The sequence below is a fragment of the Symphalangus syndactylus genome, chromosome 13 (genome assembly GCF_028878055.3).
Source record: "Symphalangus syndactylus isolate Jambi chromosome 13, NHGRI_mSymSyn1-v2.1_pri, whole genome shotgun sequence".
Taxonomy (NCBI): domain Eukaryota; kingdom Metazoa; phylum Chordata; class Mammalia; order Primates; family Hylobatidae; genus Symphalangus; species Symphalangus syndactylus.
In genome coordinates this window covers 70,697,793-70,714,289 of record NC_072435.2, presented here as the reverse complement: position 1 = coordinate 70,714,289, position 16,497 = coordinate 70,697,793, and the positions used below count along the sequence as shown (strand labels likewise).

At 34.6% G+C, this 16,497-nt stretch overlaps 2 protein-coding genes across 3 annotated transcripts in view; one reads left to right on the top strand and one right to left on the bottom strand.

Moving 5' to 3' along the window:
• LOC129459345 (GLIPR1-like protein 2) overlaps positions 1-4,015 on the bottom strand; it is a 43,011-nt gene extending 38,996 nt beyond the window's left edge. The window contains exon 1 of the mRNA XM_055235975.2: positions 3,782-4,015. Within this exon, the coding sequence (XP_055091950.1) occupies positions 3,782-4,015 (234 nt within the window). The remainder of the gene's footprint in view (positions 1-3,781) is intronic.
• A 227-nt stretch (positions 4,016-4,242) lies between these two features.
• Positions 4,243-16,497, top strand: part of CAPS2 (calcyphosine 2) — a 118,072-nt gene continuing 105,817 nt past the window's right edge. Inside the window, exons 1-2 of one of the 2 annotated variants that reach the window (XM_063615083.1) lie at positions 4,243-4,320; positions 4,772-4,831. The gene's annotated coding sequence lies outside the window, so the exon portion shown is untranslated. The remainder of the gene's footprint in view (positions 4,321-4,771; positions 4,832-16,497) is intronic. The other variant, XM_055235973.2, reaches the window with a different exon arrangement.

The following is a 16,497-nucleotide window of genomic DNA, read 5'->3' as shown; positions in this document are numbered from 1 at the left end:
ACCCTAAAGATTCCACACACAAAAAACTGTTAGAACCAATAAATAAATTCAGAAAAGTAGAGAAAAGTAGCAGGTTACAAAATCAACACACAAAAATTAGTTGCTTTTCAATATGTTAATAATAAACAATCTGAAAGGGAATTAGGTAAACTATTCCACCACAATAGCATAAAAAGAATAAAATATTTAGGAATAAACTTAGCCAAAGGGGGAAAAACATATATACTGAAAACAAAATATTACTGAAAGAAATTAAGGTGGATACTAGAAAGTGAAAAGACATACTGTGTTAATGTATTGGAATACTTTATATTGTTAAGATGCCCATTCTATCCAAAATGTTACAAATCAATGAAACCCATATCAAAATCCCAATAGTTTTTTTTTTTTGCAGAAATACAAAAATACATCTCAAAATTCATAAAAAATCTGAAAGGACCCTGTATGGCCAAAATAATCTTGAAGAAGATGAAAAAAGTTGAAGAATGCATATTTCCTAATTTCAAAACTTACCAGTATTCTACAGTAATCGTTGTGGAACTATTAATAGCATACAGACATATTAGACTAGTAGAATGGAATAGAGGGCCCCAAAATAAATGCTGGCATATATGGTCAAACGATTTTTAACAAGGGTGGCAAGACCATTTTATGGGGAAAATAACAATCTTTCTAGCAAATGAAGTTAGGAAAACTGGATGCAAAAGAATAAGCTGGACCCTTACCTTACACAATATGCAAAACTTAAAGACCTAAAACTATAAAACCTTTAAAACGCACAGGGGAAAAGCTTCATGATAATGAATTTGGCAATGACTTCTTGGATACGACACAAAAAATATATACAATAACAAAAAATGGTAAATTATACTTCATTGACGTTAAAAACTTTTGTTTACCAAAGGATATATTATTGATAGAGTGCAAAGGCAACTTACAAAATGGGAGAAAATACTTTCAAATCATATATCTGAAAAAGATTAATATCCAGAATCTATAAAAATTCCTATAATTCAGCAACAAAAAATCTAACAAGTTGGCCAAAAAGTGTGCAAAGGACTTGAATAGATAGTTCTTCAAAGAAGAGAAAATCTTGGTCAAGAAGCAAATAAAAAGATGCTCAATATCAGTAATCATTAGGGAAATGCAGATAAAAAATACAGTGAGGTATCACTTCATAACTGCTAGATGGTTATCATTAAGAAAAAAGAGGAATAAGGAAAATAAAACAGAAAATAACAAGTGTTATCAAGGATGTGGAGAAATTGAACCCTTGAACATTCTTGGTGGGAATGTAAAATGGTGCAGCCACTATGGAAAACAGAATGGGGGTTCTTTGAAAAATTAAACATAGAATTATTATATGATACAGCAATTCCAGTTCTGGGTATATACCCAGAAACAGCAAAATCAGGAACTGGAGCAGATAAATGTACACCCATGTCTATAGCAGTATTATTCACAACAGCTAAATAATGGAAGCAATCTAAATATCCACTGACCAATGAATGGATAAACAAAATGTGGTATATACATACAGTAGAATATTATTCAGCTGTAGAAAGGTAATTCTGACACATGCTACAACATGGGTGAACTTTATAGACATTATACCAAATGAAATAAGCTAGTAACAAAGACAAATATTGTATGATTCCACTTATATTTGGTACCTTAAGAAGTCAAATTAATAGGGATAGAAAGTAGAATGGTGATAGAGGCCTGGGAAGGGGGGAGATGGAGAGTAAAGTAATTATTTGATGGGTATGGAGTCTCAGTTCAGGAAGATGAAAAAATTTTGGAGATGGGTGGTGGTAATGGGTGCACAACAATATGAATGTACTTAATGCCACTGAACTATACACTTAAAAATGGTTAAAATGGTAAATGTTATGTCCTGTATACTGTAATACAATTTTTTAAAAACAACAATCTTTTTGGTATTTAAAAGCAAGGTAGAACAAAAGTACTACACAACAATAGAATGAATAAGGATGGAAAGTATTCAGAATTTGTGTTCTAAGGTCTTATTAATATTTGGGTGGAGTTTACAGATATTAACTTTTGGAATTTATAAAGTACATATATTAAAATACTAAAAATAACCAATAAAAGAGTTAAAATAAAATGAGTGATGTCCAAATCTGCCAAAGAAACGTTTTAAATAGGCCATACTACTATGATAGACTATACTGTTTACAGTTAATATTTATGTCCTAATAAAATATATGGGAAAAATACACATTAACTTTAAGAAGAAAAGGGTAAAAATTTAGGGTGGGACTTTAACCTATATATCAAATACTATTCCTTTAAAAATGTCTATATTTTAAAACATCGATTGTGGGTATACAGGTATATTATTTTATATACCTTATGTTTGAAATATTATATAATTTTTAGAGATGAGATAGAAAACCTATGAAAAGTTGTATTAGAAAGTATTATGTGTTTATTAATTTTCAGGAGTAAGGATAATCTTCAAATGGGGAAGAAACAGAATTAGTCACAAAAAATGGGAAATTAGCTGAAACTCCCAAATATCCTCAAACTCTATAATTGAATTCAAAAGATAAAGAATTGGCTTAGAAAAAAGTATCTTCAGCAGATAGAACCAAATGCTAGCATATTTCTATAAGAAAGCATATAATCTGACATGGAAATGCTGACAATATAAAAGGTAAAGGAAATGAACAAGAAAGAACTAAAGCATCTCCTATCAAAATAGTATTTTAAAATCAACATTAAAACAAATTACCATTTTTATAATTTATTCATTTAGCAAGTAATTGAACATGTCCAAATCAGTGAGGATGTGGTGAAAACAGAACATTTATACACAGCTGATATTTGCTAAATTTGGCACTACCCTTTAGCATAGCAATTGCTTATCGTACCCTTAATTTATTTATCCCATTTCTGAAATTTGTGCTAAGAACTAATGCTGAAGGAAGAAAAGACATGTCTAGGAAAGTAGTCCTTGCAATATAATTTATAAGTTTGAAGCTTCTAATTCCCTAAGAGGACAGTTATTTACTTGCCGGATTTTCAGTCATTTTAATGACAGTCATGAAAACTCCATAGCAACCAGGGAGTAGTTGATGAGTTGTTAAATGACTACAGGGTGTAAAAGAGGGGGAAAGCAAGTACAGCATTGTAAGGTAAGGCAAAATCAGGGTCAAGACTAGGGTGAGGAAACTGAGACACTTTCTTAGGGGCCAAATTTGGAATGGGCACCAAAAAAAAAAAAAAACCAATAATCAAGATAAAAAACATTTTTAAAAGGCAAAGCTAATGTGACATCTGTGATGGAAAAAGCTAAAAATTTCAAATACAAACTGGATCTCATCTTGATTTGCACCACCCTGAGAGTGTCGCACTTATTTTCCCTAATCCAGACCCAAGGAACCTGTCTTTGTTAAAATTTTTAACATTTTCTTTATCATTGATATTGATATTTTTGCACTGATTTTTAATTTTAAAAAACCCGTTGCATTAAAATATCATTTTCTTGAATTGGCGCCCCCTTAAAATCTGCACTTCAGGCCAGTGCCTCCATCACCCTAGTCCCGGCCCTGTGAAATATCATGATAATAAGTATGTGTTAGAGTGTCCGCAGTTTTTCTCTGTATAAACTTCACGTGTACTTTAAAATCCAAGCTAAAAGTGCGGTTCTCCGCGATCCTTCAGCCTCAAGAGCGGTGGCCTCAACTTCCTGAGGCCGAGGGAGGCGTTGTGGCAACGGTCGTGGAAGGTTCGGCAAACCGCCTTCCGGCCTCACCATAAAGCGCAAGTTAGACCCTCGGGGAATGACGTCGCCCCGCAGCTCATTGTGGAGGTTCACGTACTCGTTGATAAAGTCTACGTCCTCTTCGTGTGGCAAAAATCTCGCGTTCAAACTAGAACCCAGTAGCAGTAGCCACAGCTTACAGAGCCGCAGCTTCAAAACGCCCCCTACTACCAGGGGTAGGGATTGGGCGCTCCACTCCCGGGCGAAAGGCCTTGGGGCCTCCATGGTCCACCAGCCGCAGACAGGCCAGTGCGCACGCGCTGGCCGTCCCAGTGACCTGCCAATCTACGAGGGACGCAGGCAAGCCTTGTCCCGCCTTCCGGAAGGAGAAAGGGAGGAGGGAGGAGGGAAAAACAAAGAAGGGAGGAGGAAAAAACAAAGGAGGGAGGAGGGGAAAAGGAGGAGGGAGGAGAGAGGAGGGAGGGGAGAGTGGGTAGGGGAGGGGGAGAGGAGGGGAAAGCTAGACCTGCAGAGTGAAGAAAGTTGGTAATAGATGTCTGACAAACTAAAGAAAGACTTGCGCTGTGTAAGTAAGTCCTTTTCACTAAACTAATGTAATGAAATGTTATCCCTAATTGATTTCTGACACTGAATGATATGTCGTTATTAATGAGTCATCAGTTTGTATGGTAAATGCCAATTGCTGAGTAATAGATCTGAGGAACCTTCTAATTGTGCCAGGTGAAATGATTTTTCTGCGATACAGGTACAAATTCAATTAAATTTTTTTCCCCATTACCTGTTGAGTTGGAAATTTGGTGCAGGGCCTGCCCTTTATTTTCCTCAGGGCCAGAATGGAATAAAGAAATGTTGCTAGTTCTTAAGGCCACAGAAGTTCTTAAGGCCAACTTAATTGATGAGATTTTTTTCAGTTTTTAAATGAACACTTGTGGGAAACCACAAAATAAATGGGAGTGAAGGGAGAGTAGGGATCACCAAACTCTTCAAAGGTTAAAACATTTCTGCTTCTTCTCTCAACAGCACAATTCAGACAGCCTGGAATATCAAGATTCATCTTTTTCACTAATCGTGGCATTCACAGTAAGAACGAACTCTTTTGTTTTCTTTTTTTGTTCCAGACAAAATTGGCTAATATCTAGCTGATTTTGGCCTGATCTGTTTACCTCCAAACATTTTCCTCAAAAACAAAACAAAACAAAACCAACTTGCTTTGAAGACTTTAAATTCTAAGCGTGGAAAAAAAGCAAGCATTTGTTTTGGAATACACGTTTGCATATTACATATTGTGCTTAACAGCATTAAGCAGATATGGAAAATTGACATTGGAAGAGAATTTTACTACAAAACATTGTAACAGGTTGGCCAAACATTTATAAAAAGAAAAGTGCTTTTAAAATTTGTCTGTGATACACACAATTGAAAAACAATAGAGCTGTGTAAGATGGTTTCATTCATGCCCTTAAATACTTACTACCATGGCAGTGTATTAAGTGATTGAGAAAGATCAGTAGACAAGACACAGATCCAGCTTTCAAGCAGCTTACAGTTTAGTGAATTAGCAATTAGGTAGTATTTATAACGTGATAAATACAAAGCCAAAACTCTATTGCATCACGTGACTGACTATTAGTACTCTTGTGGAGGACCAGGGAAGACTTTCTGGAAATTGTATACAGAAAGTGAAATGGACAAGTATAAGATAGCATTCTAAACAAAGGGAAAAGCATGTAATGTGCCTAAGGAGAGGAAGATCCTAAAGGCTAGAAGTATTTTAGTATGGCTAGAACCTATTTAAGGGTGAAGGGGACAAGTGCTGAAAGATGCAATTCCTTTATTATGGTGGTACTGTTGTTAGACTGCAAAAAATGCTAAATAAAAAGTATAAATAGAATAATGCAATCTTAGATTTGGAAGAAATTTTAGCCACTATTGCTAGCCTCATGTGTTAGGCATACTCTTCAGAACATCACTGACAGGTGATCCTCACATCCTTTTCTTAAATAATTAGACCAACAGGGAAGTCACCATCTCCTGGGAAGCCCATTCCACTGCTAGACATCTCATTTAATAAAATTTCCTCGGTACCTCCTGTGTGTCACAGCCCAGCTGAAGGTTCAAATGCTCAATAAGCTAGACATGGAGTCTACCCACAGGAAGCTTTTAGTTAAAGGTGATACAGATGAATCATCAAACAGTTACAATACAGAGTGGTGAATACTATTTTTAATCTATTTCAGAAATATTTAATGTGTCAGGCACTATTTAAAATGCTTGGACAATATCAACTCACTCAAGTCATACAAATCTTAAGAAATAGTTATTATCCCTTTAACAGATGGAAAAACAACTGAAAGAAAATCAAATTGCCTGAGGCCACCCAGCCAGGGAGTGGTAGAGCTACTTTTTTTTTTACCCATTCCTTTTCTAAAAATAGACTCTTTTTAAATAGCAGTTTTAGGTTCACAACAAAACTGAGAGGAAGGTACAGAGATTTCTCATGTACCTCCTGTCCCCACACATGCATAACCTCCCTCATTATCAACATCCCACAACAGAGTAGTACATTTACAATTGATGAACCTACATTTATACATTATTCCCACCCAGAGTTCATAGTGTATATTAGGGCTCATTCTTGGTGTTGCACATTTCATGGGTCTGTATAAATGTATAATGACCTGTTTCCAGCATTTAGTATCATATAGAGTCGTTTTACTGCCTAAAAATCCCCGGTGCTCAGACTATTCATCTCTCCCTCCCTCCTTACCCAGGCAACTACGTATTTTTTTTTTTTTTTACTGTCTTCATAGTTTTGCTTTTTCCAGAATGTTATATAATTGGAATCATACAGTATGTAGTCTTTTCAGATTGGCTTCTTTCACTTAGTAATATGTGTGTAAATTTCTTCCATGTCTTTTCGTGGCTTGATACCTAATTTCTTTTTAGCACTGAATAATTTTTCATTTTCTGGATGTACCAACATTTCTTTATTCCAGTAGCTACTGAAGGACATGTTGGTTGATTCTAGGTATTGGTGTATTATTCTATTCTCATGCCACTAATAAAGACAGACCCAAGACTGGGTAATTTATAAAGGAAAGAGGTTTGACGGACTCACAGTTCCACATGGATGGGAGCCCTCACAATCATGGTGGAAGACGAAGGAGGAGCAAAAGGACATCTTACATGGTGGCAGGCAAGAGACCATGTGCAGGGGGACTACCCTTTATAAAACCATCAGATCTCATGAGACGTAATCATTACCATGAGAACAGCACGGGAAAAACCTGCCTCCATGATTCAGTTACCTCTCACCTAGTCCCTCCCATGACACGTGGGGATTATCACAATTCAGGGTAAGATTTGGGTGGGGACACACAGCCAAACCATATCAATTTGCAAATGTGAATACAGTTGCTATAAACATCTTTGTGCAGGTTTCTGTGTAGACATAAGTTTTCAACTCCTTTGGATAAATACCATGAGCTTGATTGCTGGATCATAACTATATGTTATAGTAAGTGCTGTTGTTTGGATATTTGTCCCTTTCAAAATTCATGTTGAAACGTAATCCCCAATGTAACAGTATTGAAAGGTGGAGCCTTTAGGAAGTGATTGGGTCTGTCCTCATGAATGTATTGATCCATTCATAGATTAATGGGTTAATGGATTAGTTTAGCCCCTTTACCATGTGATACTCTGTGCTGCCTTGGGATTCTGCAAGTGGGCCCAGCAGCAAGAAGGGCCTCACCAGATATGGCCCCTTGACTTTGAAATTCTCAGCTCCATAATTCTAAGAAGTCAATTCCTTTTCTTTATAACTTACCCGGTTTCAGGTATTTTCTTATGAGCAACATTAATCAGACTATGACAGTAAGTGTAATGTTCAGCTTTTTAAGAAACCACTAAACTGTATTCCAAAGTGGCTATGCCGTTTTGCATTCCCACCAGCAATGAATGAGAGCTCATGTTCCTCCAAATCCTTGTCAGCATTTGGTGTTGGCAGTGTTCTGGATTTTGGCCATTCTAATAGGTGTATAGTGGTATTTCATTGGTATTTTAATATGCATTTTCCTGATGACATATGATGCACCTTTTCATATGCTTATTTGAGTACTGGATATCTTCTTTGGTGAGGTGTCCATTAAGGTTTTTGACCCATTTTTAAATTAAGCTGTTTGTTTTTTGATTGTTGAGTTTAAAGAGACTTTGCATATTTTGGGTAATAGTTTTTATTGCATATATCTTATGTTAAGTATTTTTCTCCCGGGCTGTGGCTTGTCTTTTCATTCTCTTGAGAATGTCTTTTGCTCAGTAGAACTTTTTAGTTTTAATGGCACCTAGCTTATCAATTTGTTCTTTCATAAATCATACCTTTTGTGTCATATCTAAAAGGTTATTGCCAAATTAAAGATCATCCAGATTTTCTTTTATATAACCTTCTATGAGTTTATACTTTTGTATTTACATTTAGGTCTGTGATCCATTTTGATTAATTTTTGTGAAGGGTATAAAGTTTGTGCCTAGACTGATTTTTTTTTCTTGTATATGGATGGACATTCAGTTGTTCCAGAACCATTTGTTGAAAAGACTACATTTGCTCCATTATATTGCCGTTGCTCCTTTGTCAAAGATCAGTTGACTTTATTTATGTTGTTCTATTTCTGAGCTCTCTATTCTGTTCCATGGATTTATTTATTTCTATTTTCACCCATACTATACTGTTTTAATTACTGTATTTTTGCTATTGTTTGAATGTGTCCCCCTAAATTCATGTGTTAGAAAATTAATCCCCAATACAACAGCACTGAAAGGTGGGATCTTTAAGAGGTGATTGGGTCATGAGAGCTCTGTCCTCATGAATTGTATTAATGCCATTATCACAGGATTGGTAAAATAATTGAGGGAGTGAGTTCCTGACAAAAGAGTGAGTTCAGCTCCCTTCTTTTGCACATGTGCATGTACTCTCTTGCTCTGTGAACTCCTGCCATCAGATGACACAGCCAGCAGGTCCTCATCAGATTCAAGGTCCTCAACCTTGGACTTTCCAGCATCCAGAACTGTAAGAAATTGATCTTTTTTTTTTTTTTTTTTTATAAATTACCAAATATCAGATACTCTGTGATAGCAGCACAAAATATACTGAGACATGTACCCTTATAGTAAGTCTTAATGTCACATAGTGTTAGTCCTGCAACCTTGTTCTTCTCATCCAATGTATTGTCTGTTCAGGATTTTTTTGCCTCTTCATATAAACTTTAGAATAATTTTGTCAATATCCACAAATTAACTTGCTGAAATTTTGATTGGAGTTACATTAAATCTATAGATCACGTTGGGAATTACTGATATCCTAACAATATTTAGTCTTTCTATTTATGAACAAGGAATATTTCTTCATTTATTTAGTTCTTTGATTTATTTTATCATACTTTTATAGTGTTCCTCATATAGATCTTGTAAATATTTTGTTAGATTTATGACTAAGTATTTGTGTGTGCTAAATGCTATTATGTTTTCAGTTTTAAATTCTACTTGTTCATGGCGGGTATATAGGAAAGTAATTAAAAGTAACTGACTTTTCTATATTAACCTTGTATCCTGCAACCTTGCTAAAATCATTGATTAGTTTCAGGAGTTTGTTGATTCTTTGGATTTTGTTCATAAATAATTATGTCATTGGCAAACAAAGACATTTTTATTTCTTTCTTCTCAATCTATAAATCTTTTATTTTCTTGTCTTATTGTATTAGCAAGGACTTCCAGCATGACGTTGAGGAGCAGTGATGAGAGGGGCATCTTTGCCTTGTTCCTGATCTTAGTGAGAAAGCTTCCTGTTTCCCATCATTAAGTATGTAGTTAGCTATAGCTTTTTTTTTGTAAATATTGATATCTTTATCAATATCTCAAGGAAATTTCCTACTATTTCTAGTTTATTGAGAATTTTTATCATGAGTTCATGTTGGATTTTGTCCAGTGTTCTTCCTGCATCTATGGATATAATCATATGATTTTTCTTCTTTAGCCTATTGACGGGATTTATTACATTAATTGATTTGCAAATTGAACCAGGCTTGTATACCTATGTCTTAGTTCATTTTCTGATGCTTAGAATACTTGAAACTGGGTAATTTATAAATAAAAATAATTTATTTCTTACAGCTATGGAGGCTGAGACTATAAGGTTGAGGGGCTGCATTTGGTGAAATACCTTCTTGCTGTTGAGAACTCTCTGCAAAGTCCTGAGGCAGTGCAGGGCATCATATGGCAAGAAGGTTGGGCATGCCAGCTCTGTTCTCTCTTCCCCTTTTTACTAAGCCCTCTAGTCTCACTCCTGTGATAACCCATTAATCCATTAACTTATTAACCTATTAATCCATTAATCTATGAATGTATTGGTTCATTCATGAGGGCAGAGCCCTTATAACCCAATAATCTTTTTAAAGCCCCACCTTTCAATACTGCATCAATGGAAATTAAATTTTAACATGAATTTGGAGGGGATAAATATTCAGACCAGAGCAATCTGGAATAAATTCCACTCCATCGTGGTGTATAATTATTTTTATACATTGTTGAATTCAATTTGCTTAGTATCTTGTTGGGGAATTTTGCATCTATGTTCATGAGAGACACTGGTCTGTAGTATTTTTTTTCTTGTAATGTTTTTGCAGGATTTTGTTATTAGGATAATGCTGGCCTTATAGAATGAGTTAAGAAGTACTCTGTTTGCTTTTATCTTCTGAAAGACATTATAGAGAATCGATCACTTTTTTCTTTAAAATTTTGGTAGAATTCACCAGTGAATTTATCTGGGCCTGGTGCTTTCTGTTTTGGAAGGTTATTAGTTATCAATTAAATTTCTTAAATAGGTATAGGCCTCTTCAGATTGTCTATTTCTTCTTGCATGAGTTGTGGGAGATGTGTCTTTCAAGGAATTGGCCCATTCATCTAGATTATTAAGTTGTGGGTGTGGAGTTGTTCATAGTATTGCTCAGTTATCCTTTTAATGTTCATCAGATCTGTAGTGATGTTCCTTCTTTCATCTCTGATATTGATAATTTATGTCTTTTTCCTTTTTCTGTTAGCTTGGCTAGAAGCTTATCAATCTTATTTATGCCTTAAAAAAACCAGCTTTTGGTTTTATTAATTTTCTCTATCAATTTTGTTTTCAATTTTATTGATTTTTGCTCAGATTTTTATTGTTTCTTCTGCTTAATTTGGGTTTAATTTGCTCTTTTTTTTCTAGTTTCTTACAGTGAAAGCATATGCGATTTTAAATCATTCTTCTTTTCTAATATATTTATTCAATGCTGCAAATTTACCTCTAAGCAATGCTTTGCTGCATCCCACAAGTTTTGCTAGGTTGTTTTCGTTTTCATTTATTTAAAAATATTTTCAAATTTCTTTTGAGATTTCTTCTTTGGACCATGTGTTATTTAGAAGTGTGCCACTTAATCTCTTATTTTGGAATTTTATGGTTATCATTCTGTTATTGATTTCTAGTTCAATTACTAGTGGTCTGAGAGCAGGCATTACATGATTTCTATTCTAAATCTATTAAGGTGTGTTTTATGGTGCAGAATATAGTTTATTTTGGTAAATGTTTCACATGAGCTTGAGAATATATATTCAGCTATTGTCGAATAATGTATAGACATCTTATTACATCCAGGGGATTGATGTTGTTGTTGACTGTAACTATGTCCTTACTGATTTTCTGCCTGCTGAATCTATACATTTCAGATAGAGGTGTTTTGAAGTCTCCAACTATAATAGTAGATTCATCTATTTCTTCTTGTCATTCTATCAGTTTTGTCTCATGTATGTCTACACTATCTTGTTAGGTGCATATGCATTAAGGTTTGTAATGTCTTCTTGGAGAATTAACCCCTTTATTATTATGTAATGTCCCTGTTTATTCCTGATAACTTTCCTTGTTTTGAAGTTGGCTGCAGCCAAAATTAATATAGCTATCTTGGTTTCTTTTGATTAGTGTTGTAAAGCTAGATTTTAAGCCCAGGTGACTAAGATAGGAGTATGGAAGAAGGACACACAAAAGCATCTCATTTGGTTTCTGTAGAAAGAAGTGGGGTTTGCTGACAGTGTTCTGCAAATATTCAATTTTTCATATCTGTCAGTGAATCAGCTCCCGTTATATACTTTATATAAAAAAATTTTAATGCATTATATTCCATGATATATATTTTCAAAAAATTTAAAGAGGCATGTAATACATGAGAATTATTTAATCATAGTTTCATGAAATATGTATTAAATCACAGGTTGTGTACATTTTCTAATAAGGTTTGAATGGTTGTAGATTTTTGAACTTTGAAATTTGGGGCAAAACAGTTTTAAGTTATTTTATATTGAAAGTGATGGAAATAATTTATCACATTCGGTTTCTTGAGGGCATTGGAATTGTTAGAGGGTATTGACAGAATCATTTATTTCTTTACAAGGAATGTGGAAAATAAGGTTGCATTAAATTATTTTATTTAAATTCTGCTACTTATATACTTTTTGCATACCCATTTAATATTTCTGTTGTCATATATAACAGATATAGCTTTAATTTTAAAGATGAGCAAATTTGGGATAAACTTTAAGCCTCTTGCTTATCTCAGATGATTTGTGACTTTCCTTAAGTTCTCAGTTTCTGTAAACTTGTACACTGCACTTGAAATTATTTTTTAAAATTCTTCTTTTTTTTTTGAGATGGAGTCTCACTTTATCACCCAGGCTGGAGTGCAGTGGCATGATCTTGGCTCACAGCAACCTCCGCTTCTTGGGTTCAAGTGATTCTGATGACTCAGCCTCCCGAGTAGCTGGGACTACAGGCACGCACCACCACACCCAGCTAATTTTTGTATTTTTAGTAGAGATGGGGTTTCACCATGTTGGCCAGGCTGGTCTTGAACTCCTGACCTCGTGTGATCTACCCTCCTTGGCCTCCAAAGTGCTGGAATTACAGGCATGAGCCACCATGCCTGGTCTACACTTGAAATTTTAAGGAAATAATACTCTAATTCCATATGCTTATTGATTTGGATAAAAGCTAGCAAATTTAAAAATGTATTTTTAATCTACATTTACTGAAAATGATCATGGAACAAGACTGAAGATACTGAAATGTATTATTTTGTTCTCTGCATAGATGTTATTAGAAACATTGTTTTTATTTTATTGACTCGTTTCTTTTCTATACATACTCCATTGATCTTTTCTATAATTCAAATTTCAGATTCAGATAATTGTTCATGAGAAGCATTAAAAGAGAAAACCAAAATGACCCACACATAAAAGCCAACTTTAAAAGGTAGAAAGATAGACTTTACTTTGTTAAAATGTAAAATAGGGCAACTGAGAAGTTTGCTAGATAAATGTCCAAGGATTAAAATCCCAGATGCACAGGGAGCCATTCAAATTTCCTAAGAGGCCAGGTGCGGTGGCTCACGCCTGTAATCCCAGCACTTTGGGCGGCCGAGGCGGGCAGATCATGAGGTCAGGAGATCGAGACCATCCTGGCCAACATGGTGAAACCCTGTCTTTACTAAAAATACAAAAATTAGCTGGGCATGGTGGCACATGCCTGTAGTCCCAGCTACTCGGGAGGCTGATGCAGGAGAATCGCTTGAACCCGGGAGGCGGAGGTTGCAGTGGGCCGAGATTGTGCCACTGCACTCCAGCCTGGCGTCAGAGTGAGACTCTGTGTCAAAAAAAAAAAAAAAAGCTTAAGAAAATGAATAAGAGCAGCACCATTAGAAAAATAGAGGAAGAAAATGAACAGGTAATTTACCAAAAAAAAAAAAAAAAAAAAAAAAGGCTAAATAACAGTGTAGTTGAAATATTCATCCTGCATCTACTCTTTTCACATATAGGTATGATGGAGTATATATAACTAGATTTCAGGAGGAATTTGGACCTCTGGAACTAAAGTATCATTTGTCTCTGTATTAGTTTGTTTTCATGCTGCTGATAAAGACATACCTGAGATTTGGCAATTTGCAAAAGAAAGAGGTTTAATTGGACTTTGTACAGTTCCACATGGCTAGGGAAGTTCTCACAATCATGTCAGAGGGCTAAAGGCACTTGTTACATGGCAGCGGCAAGACAGAATGAGGAAGAAGCAAAAGCAGAAACCCTTGATAAACCCATCAGATCTCATGAGACTTATTCACTTTCATGAAAATAGCACAGGAAAGACTGGCCCCTGTGATTCAGTTACCTCCCCACTGGGTCCCTCCTATGTGGGAATTCTGGGAGATACAATTCACATTGAGATTTGGGTGGTGACACAGCCAAACCATATCAGTCTCTAAAAGACCAAGCCATAAAACTGAGTATAAATCTGAGACTATTTATATTAAAATTTGACTCCTGAATGCACATTACTTCTGTATTCATTAGGTCAATATGAAGTATGGTCGTATGTTTGAAACAACTTCCTGTAATCTTTTCATCAAAGGTGAAAATAACATTCCTAGCCTTTCTTAATAACTCTCAAACAATATATTGGTAAATTTGAATGTAGTTTATGAAAATATGTTTAGCTTTACTGGTAGTTTGAGGAATAAAAATTAATAGCATCTACCTCATTATTGAGGGAATTATATAAGTTATTAGATGTAAGGCACTTAGTGCTTGGCATAGTGCAAACATTACTGTTAGGTATTACTATTATTAAATTTAAATTCTCTTATTTTCACTCATTGAATTCACAAGAACTAAAAATAATTATTAACACTTAGCATGGTGCCAGATATTATGCATGCTTACTAAATTTTTTTAATATTAGTTTTCATGAGAGCATGCTTAATAAATATTTATTGAGTTATTCTTATAATAATCAATGTAGTTTCCCTAGCTGCAAGAAGCAAACCAAGTTAATATAACTACAGGTGAGTTGCTGGCAGTTTTGGTCTGGAGGACATTGGCAAGTGATATGTTGTTTTTCTGAGAGAAAATGGGAGTTCCACTCGAAGTGATGATAACGGAATTTATTTATTTCCCCGGTACAGTTAGTGATCACAGGCAAATTTAATTACAGTTTAAATTACCTAGTTTTAACTAAGCCAACCATCTCAAAATGATCACATATCCTGGAAAAATTGCTAAGAGGAAATTGCCGATTCAATATAGTTGTCAAGATACAAATGCAAGCAAATAATATAAAACTGTCACAAGTGTTTCTTCTTATATTCCTGGTATAAACATCTCTTTAACATTTATTTTTAAATTTATTTCTACTTCATCCTTTTTAGGTTCAATCGTTATGTATTTTGTAATATATTACTTTATTATAAAAATATACATAATACATTTAGTTAAATGTACATATAGTACCTTTTGATTTAATGTAAGGGTTACCACTTCCACATTTGTTAGAGAATGTCCTAGTCTGGGCGTGTTTTCTTATGTTCTAGGAAACCTCTCAGTCTTAGGCAAACTAGGATTTTTGGTCACTCTACAATTTTTTTTTTTTTTTTTTAACTGATAGGGATGCATAATAGTAATAATAATAAACTACAGAGAATACTGTTTAAACTATCTCTTCACCATTTCTCCCAAGAGGTAGAAAACTGGCCCAACTATTATTGACAAGTCTGATTTCTTTGTTTCATATTTTGAAGTGATTCAGCAATTTCTGGGAACACACACTTATTTGAGTTTGACAACCCAAACTTGTCCTAGCAGGACAAGAGAATCTCCTGAAAAATGCACTACTTAAATCTTGAGTTAACTATGCTCAGTAGTTTGAAAAAGCTAAGCCTAGAGCAGTTTGTCTAGCAATTCCAAACTAAGTGAAATAGGAGGGTTACTTAAAGTCACTTTTAACAGTCTACTCAGAGTAAAGGAACCTCAAGCAATGACAGGCTTCCCAAGATGTCCTGTCAAGAGGCTGTTGTTAAGATCACAAGAAATAAAAAAGACATATCCTTGGCCCAGAATTTTCCTTTCTTGACAGTGAGAGGAAAGCCCACTAATAGGATGGAGATGCTCTGCCTTTCTAGCCTCTGCTCATAGCTTTAGCATGGACCCAAATTCCTGTGAATAAACTCCATTTTCTGAGAACTGTTACGACTTGAAAGTTCCTATAGCAGTGCTAATTTAACACTCTTTGACAAGTACCTCTTCATCAGGGAATATAATTCTGTAAAAAAATTTTAAATTTTAATCTGACTTAAAGAAAATCATGTGCTCTTGAATGAATAAGTATAAAGGGGGTAAAGGAGTAATTATATTAAAAATCAGAGGATGGTTTAATTATTAATGAAAATGTTTAATTAAAAATCCATGAAGATAACAAAATGATAAAGCAATAGGTAGAAAAATATACTCTACATACATGTGAATTTACCTTTAGGTTATTTCATACCACAAGTTAAAAAACAAGTAATTATGAATGAGAATTTTAACAATGCAATAGTTAAACAAATAGCGAAAGCTTACATTACTAAAAATATAAGACTCTATTACGTGATGTCAAATAGCAATGTGATGGCTAATTTTGTGTGTCAATGTGGATAGTCTACAGTGACCAGTTGTTTGGTTGTACTGGTCTAGATGTTGCTGTAAAGATATTTTTTTAGATGTGATTAAAATTTATAATCAGATTATCCTTTTTGATGCGAGTGGGCCTCATTCAACCAGTTGAAGGCCTTAAGTACAAAGACTGAGTTTTTCTTAAAAAGAAATCCTGCCTGCAGACTGCAACATAAACATTTTGCCTGAGTTTTCAA